This window comes from Sinocyclocheilus anshuiensis, unplaced genomic scaffold, assembly GCF_001515605.1.
Source record: "Sinocyclocheilus anshuiensis isolate Anshui unplaced genomic scaffold, SAMN03320099.WGS_v1.1 scaffold1049, whole genome shotgun sequence".
Classification (NCBI taxonomy): Eukaryota; Metazoa; Chordata; class Actinopteri; order Cypriniformes; family Cyprinidae; genus Sinocyclocheilus; species Sinocyclocheilus anshuiensis.
The window spans coordinates 1,098,473-1,106,068 of record NW_015557197.1 but is presented as its reverse complement, the minus strand read 5'-3'; the positions used below and the strand labels follow the sequence as shown (position 1 = coordinate 1,106,068).

General features: G+C 33.2%; 1 protein-coding gene across 1 annotated transcript in view; it reads left to right on the top strand.

Annotated features, from left to right (window-relative positions):
* LOC107678822 (centrosomal protein of 85 kDa-like) overlaps nucleotides 1-7,596 on the top strand; it is a 72,446-nt gene that overhangs the window by 49,209 nt on the left and 15,641 nt on the right. The window contains 1 exon segment of the mRNA XM_016474227.1: nucleotides 5,086-5,171. Coding sequence (XP_016329713.1) covers nucleotides 5,086-5,171 — 86 coding nt within the window.

The following is a 7,596-nucleotide window of genomic DNA, read 5'->3' as shown; positions in this document are numbered from 1 at the left end:
GACACCGGGGTTACACCCCTACTCTTTACGAGAAGTGCCATGGGATTTTTAATGACCACAGAGAGTCAGGACCTTTTTGACAGTATAATGTCCCCATCACTATACTGGGGCATTACGACCCACACAGACCACAGGGTGAGCACCGCCTGCTGGCCTCACTAACACCTCTTCCAACAGCTAACTAGTTTTCCCAAGAGGTCTCCCATGAGTCCCATCTAGGTACTGACCAGGCTCAACCCTGCTTAGCTTCAGTTATATATATATATATATATATATATAATTTATTATTTATTTACAAAAATAGTGTAGAATTCTTATAATAATTATTACAGTAGTACTATTAGAATAAGAATTGTAATTATAAACAGAATAAGAATTATATTTATAGATTTCACTATTAACCATAACAGCAATATAATTATCAGCTTATCGCAATTGAAGTTTCAATATATGTGCACCTCTTCCTGGAAAATTGATCAAAAATATGTTCCCCTTTAGTGTGTCTTGCCCAAACTACTTGTTTCAATAGGAAATGCGATGTCAAGTCATTTATTGTGGTGTTTAATGTGGATTTTGTTCATAGAGTTAATGTGGTAGTGGTTAATAATAGAATATGCAGAGGAGGTTTCTCCATTTTAAAATGAAGACCTATTCAAAGTTGTTGACTCGAGGCGAACGAGGACCAAAGGGAGTATAAAATTAAAGACGCAGCATTTTGCATTTTCTGGCCTCAGTCTACTGTAATGAATGAGGTTCCTTCTTCAAGCAGCTGTTCCTGTCTTAGACTATTTAAATGGCTGCGTGGAGAGAGACAAACAGTGCCGTCAGGAGCTTTGAGGAGCAGGTGGAGGAACAAGTTCTCCTGACTCATAAAGCTTTTAGTTTATGTAACAGCATAAAATTTGGTAAACATAGACATTTATTCCCACTAGGTGCCCACTTACCAAGAGGACAGGCGTTGTGCTCTTTTCGGGACTTATCTGCTATGATGCATGTTTTGTAGCTTGTTTAGTTATTGGTAAGTAATATTTGTCATAGAAACACTCACACATTTTGATGCTGTAAAACCTACAGATACAATGACTTAAATCTCATATTGCTATGACCTTGTTTTTTTACTTTATTTCTTTAATCTCATAATGCTAGGCCTTTATTCTCAAATTAGTATGACTCTATTCTCATATTGCTACGACTTCATTCTCAATATGGCTACGATTATATTCTCATAATTTAGATTTTATTCCCAAAATATTATGACTTTAATCTCGTAATCTTACATTTATTGTATTTTATTTTATTTTGCGTGGCAATAGAATGCTGTCGTAGATCTTGCCTGGGTGTTTAACTGCAGAATGTTATTCCTTGCGCAACATGGTGGAAATTGTGTGAAGCACAACAATGTTTTGAAAAAATCTGAAAAAGCGCCTACAGGGAATTCCATGATCACGTGTGACGAATTGCGTGCTGCCGCGTGAAAAGTGCATTCTCTCTGCGCCAATAGCCTTGTGGTTAGCATGCGACATAAAGAGCATCTGCGCACACGGCGAACCGAGTTCGATTCCCGTCTTGAGGACCTTTGCCGGTCCCACTCCCCTCTCTTCACCCAGTGCTTTCCTGTCTGCTCTCTACTATCCTGTCAAATAAAGGCATAAAAAGGCCCAAAAATATAATTTTAAAATGTGCATTCTTAATGGCCACATCTGTATAACAGCCTGCATTTATGACAGATTTGTGGAGCCCTAGGGTCAACATAGTATCTTATGTAAGTGTGAAGGTCCCAGTCTTGATAGGAATGGCATGGTACTTCTGGCATGTGGCGACAACACCCTCAGAGGAGACAAGCTGGTGGGGAATGACAGCTATGTCCTGGCTCCCATGCTCTCCAATCATCATCGTAAAGCCTTCTGGTCAGATGCATGGACACGTCACAGGCCTGCAGACTTTCATTTGGTTGAATGGTTGGCCTACTTCCACCTGTCACAGTTGCTTTAAGGAAGCTAATTAATATTATTAAACAAAATTAGATCATTAATGTCTAAGAAGTTCTTGTAACCCTCAGATATTGCCCTGTTAGATTCGTCAGATTGCGTTCATTTGTGTTAAAGGATTAGTTCATTTAAAAATGAACATTTTGTCATTTCATCAGCAAAATAAGATATTTTCATTGTGTGCTGGTCTGTCTTTTATGAGTATTTTGAGTGTTTCTCTACTTTCTGTACATATGTTTTAAATGTCCACACAATATGAACAATATGTCTTTTGTTTTATCATTTGAAACCCAAAAAGTGTGCTAGTGCTGTCTTTAAAATAAATGTCATTTTTTTTAATTTCATGCAGGTAAAATGAATAGGATTGGGACTCTTAAGTTTAAAAGTATGCAAATAAATAATAAAAGCAGTCTATATAACCTGTGCACAATATTACACATTTTATGAAGCCAAATTATAGATGAACAAATTGAAAATTTTATTTATTTACTTTTTGACTGGAAAATCTTGTAATTCACCCTACATCTCTTCTTCTAAACATTTGTAAAAGAGCAATTTGTGACTGAATCGTTTTTTGAGACTAATCTTTTAAATGATTCAATTTACAAGACCACTCACTTAAATCAGTGGTTCTTAATCTTTTTGACTCCAAGATAGTATTCAAGTAGTTATGGTGTAATAAAAATAATAATTTTTAGTCTTTTTTAGTCTTTTAATAAAACATTACAATTATTTATTATTTCTTAAAATTTATTAAGATGTCTCTTTCATTTTTATTTTTTTAGCATTTTAATTAAGATTATGTTAATAAAACTTTAGGAGTTTTAACATCTACATTTGGCAGACGCTTTTATCCAAAGCAACTTGCATTGCATTCAAGGTACACATTTCTTTATCGATTCTTTGCTGGAATTTAAACCCATTCACATAAATGTAGTTGTATAGACTACTTTTACAGCTTTTTATGGTTCTTTTGCACCCTTAAAAGACAGAAAGTCATTGTGCTTTTCTTTTTTGGGTGAACTAATCCTTTAAGAGTGAATAGAGCGAGCTGCCTACTCAACTTCTCCCCATCCATTCTCTGTCATCTGCTTCCCAGCCTGTGTTTGTTGCTGCTGCCAACCACCCAACTGGTGATGGACTCCTTCTGCACAGCTCCTTGTGTGCGAGTGGTTGGTGCGAGTGGCACATACTGTGGAGATTTGAGCCAGCTCGTTGTGTTTACCACACACTGACTGTTAAATATATCCCCAGCTATGTGAAGAGTTGAGGGAGGCCTGGCAATGAAAGTGGCACCTGCTTCTTATCACCGCGCCGTTTTCTGCTGGGACTAAAACCTCTCCAGAGGCAAATAAAGGCATGTTTGCAGGCTCGAGTGCGCCACTGATATGTGCCGCATTTATAGGGTTGGCATTTGTGAGCCTGGCGGCTGGTCAAGTCTGCCGAGTCGGGTCAGGGAAACAATACGCACTATTTTAAAGAGTTGATGTAAATGAGACTAATACATCTGATAACTGGTTGTGTAATTGGCATCTGCGGTTGCTCCAGCGCAACCACATCAGTTGAATGCATAGTCTAGTGGACAGCAGCAATTGGTCTCCACGGATAAAATGTACCATACCGTATCCAGTGCAAAAAGTATAGGACCCCCAAGATTTATTTAGATTCTGAACAGTTGCTCAGATAACAAAGAATCAGTAACAATGAACATGGAGGCACCTTATGATTAAAGTAAATCATTTAATTTATATTAATTGTTAGTTATTTAATTAATTTGAAAATATTCAATCAAATAATATTTCAAATAAATATAATTTGAAAATAAATAAAATAATGCGTAAAAGATTTTGCAATATTTTACTAACGTAATTTGAAAGTATGGATTTTTTAAATTATTTACATTTAATAATTATTCATTGAAATTTATTAATTAATTTGAAAATATACATTTCTAAAATTAAATAATTAATTTTAAATGAAAAATTCCAATTGCGAGAAACATGCAAATCCTGAATTTAGATCTATTTATATTATACCAATACAGTAGCGATTATAATATTTTTGGAAAAATATTTAAATTTGTAAATAATTTTTTTATTTATTATTAAACATTAAATTATTTTATATTAAATACATGTAATAATTATTATATATTGTTGTTAATTTCATTATGAGAAACCTGCAAATCCTGAAAATTGACCTGTTTAAAGTATATCAATAAAGTAGCAATTAAAATATTTGAATTCGTTAATTTTCCAATTTGTTATTTATCAAATTATTTGATATTAAATATGTACAATTATTATTATTTGTTTATTTTAATACCTGCAAATCCTGAATATAAATCTGATTATAGTATATTAATAAAGCAGCGACTAAAATATTTTAAAATGATATTAAATATATTGAAAATATTAGTTTTTTTATATTTTAAGTATATATATATATATATATATATATATATATATAAATATTTAGAAAGATCTGAAAATTGAGCAGTTTCACATGAAAGGGGCGACACATTTAACCCCAATCCCCCATACAATATGGATAACAATATTTCAAGTCTCAATAGACTTCCCTTGTGTTGTAGTGAGTTATAGAGTCAAGCGTTCATGTCCGGTGAATATGTAGTGTAAACCGTGGGATGCGACATCATCAATGAGCTCTTCAGGGGGTCTTTTCAGCACTCTGATAGCACATCAATGCTCCCATTTATGTGCCCTGATGATCTCTGTGTTAAAGAGGCAAGACCATCACCCTTCACTCAAACATGCGCTGCTGGGGATTGTGTACTTGCTGACAATGGGGAAACTGTATGTTACTGTACATGTGTGTGTGTATATATATATATATGCATAATTAGATTCAGTAGCGCAAAGACTCGCTGTCATCCTCGAGGCAAGAAGAGACCTTTACAAACCCCCTGGAGTTCTTCACTGTAATGCTGCGTGGCTTCGGTGGCAGTATGTTGCTGATGGTGATTATGATGACAGAGTATGCTAATTACAGTGTGGTTACCATAAGTACACACTAGCCTGACCCCGCATGTTTACCAGATGAGCAGTTCTAATGCTATAATTATTGTTTGGTGCAGATGCTGGGTGGAACGTCTCTCCCTGTCAATACCCTGGTAAAGATCAAGGAGGGACTCCTGAGGCAGAGGGAACTGGAGATTGACCGGTGAGTAAGCAAAGACACTTTTAGAGTGCTCATGAAGTTGTACACCAAGAATAAGATCATTTTTAGGTTGTGGGGTCAAATCAGCTGACAAATTGGGTTAGAATGGTCCAGAAACACTCAATTCAAGAATTATATATATTATAATCTATGTAATGTAATATGCAAATATATAAATATATGTTAATATGTATACTTGTAATATAAAATTTACATAATTCTAAAAATAAAATTATTTTGGTATATTTATTGTGATTATATATTTTATATTATTATAAATTTATTTTAAATTAATATATATGTTAAATTAATAGATTGCCACATTAAGTTGTACACAAAGAACAAGACCTTTTTCAGGATGTTGGGTGAAATATTTATTGAAATCAAATTATTATATTATATTATATATTATGTACAATTTACCTTAAAATACTTTAAAAATATATCATGTATGTTAAAATTATGTAATATATAATTATTTCACAAAATGTATTATGTTTTCATATATATATATATATATATATATAATCTAAATTAACAGATACGATATATTATTATATTCATTATTATATTATATTAAAAAAATATATAATATATTATTTCTCTAAATTTATTATAATTATATATTTTATTCTAAATTAATATAAATTCTACATTACCTATGTTTGTTTTCAAGTACTTTCCAGGCCTTGAATCCATATGTCTGAAATTCAAGTACTTTCAAGAAGCGTGGGAACCCTGATTAACAGATAATATTAATGTATAATTAACATATTAATTAATATATAATAATTAACATAATAATATTCAATATATAATGATAATAATGGACATTTTTATATATACATTAATATCTATATTTTATACATTTAATTTCCAATCAAATAACATGCTTTCAGTAAATCGCACGCCTCCTTGATAAACAAAGACATTTTTAGAGTGCTCAGTTAAGAATAAGACCATTTTTAGGTTGTTGGGTCAAATATTTATTCAAATGGGGTTAAAAGATGACCGTCTGATGCATGTAGACGTATTCCACCTATTAAAATAATCACTCACCCTAGCCAAAAAAAAGCCATGCCACTGCTTCTACGCATCATTTCCTGTCATCTCTCAACTGTCTGTGTCCAAACAAGGCCTATCTTGACCTCCCACGTAAACAAAGTAATGGAATCATCCATTTTTGTCTGTAGGTTTGTCATTAGCTCCTGTTTCCGGGGAGGGGCAGATGCTTCATTAATAGCGTTTCATTCATTTAACATGACATCGGCTGTGTTCGCGACTCTGACCCTGTAGTGATTGCTGTGACCTTGAGTGCTTGTAATTATAGTATCATTCCGTCAGCCGAAGTGTTGCTTTACTTTTAGGTGAGCTCTAACAGACGGGGCAGTGCCACAGACGCCACAGAGCAGACGGCCACTTATTTAGACACAAACGTACCGCATTTCCCTGCCAAGAATTACACATGAGGAAACACTTTTAGCTGGCCATCAGTCTGGTGTTGCTCAGGCTTCTACGTCACATGACAGTTTAGCTGTTTGCTTATATATTGCTCATTTACATTTTAGTTTACTTTATTAAAGGTGCTGTAAGCAATGTTTGGGAACTTCTTTTTTCACCCCCTCTTCTTCCAAATCCCTGCCCTACAAATATATTGCTGAAATCAGGAGAGAGGAGCAAAATTGTACCACAGACTAACTGACGATTGTTTATGAAAGTGAATATGGCAGTAAACCTGAATAATATTCAGAAATTGTCACACTCTCTGCATCCTGTTTCCCATATATGGACTGCTCCGTGAACATGCAACATGATTGACGGGTAGAAAGCATTTCAGAGTCTTCTGATTGTCTAAACCAGGGTTTTTTTTTTTTTTTAACTAGTGCTGTCAAACGATTAATCGCGATTAATCACATGCAAAATAAAAGTTTTTATTTACATAATAAAACACAGCTATATATTTTTCATGTGTAAAAACCCATTTATACTGTGTGAGGAATATATATATATATAATTTATATATATATATACATTTTCTGAAGTGTTTTATATATATATATATATATATATATAACACTTCAGACAATTTCTCTGAAATAATGTCTAATGATTTTAATAATTTTATTATTATTTTTATTCTGAATGTTTTTTTACACTTTTTCTCAGAAGTAACGTCATGTTCTTGGAATATGTTAATTCATATTATAATTATTGTACCTTTTTCAATTTGTATTTTATTATATTTTGTGTCTCAGAAATTTTTGGCCACATTTTTGTATATGTTTACAGAGTCTACGGTCATCACAGAGAAAGATGTTTTTCAGAACATCTAATTCAGTTATTTCCGTTGGAAAAAGGGACATTTTCCGAACAAATTGCTTGCAGCACCCTTAAAGGGATAGTTCACCCAAAAATGAAAATTTGATGT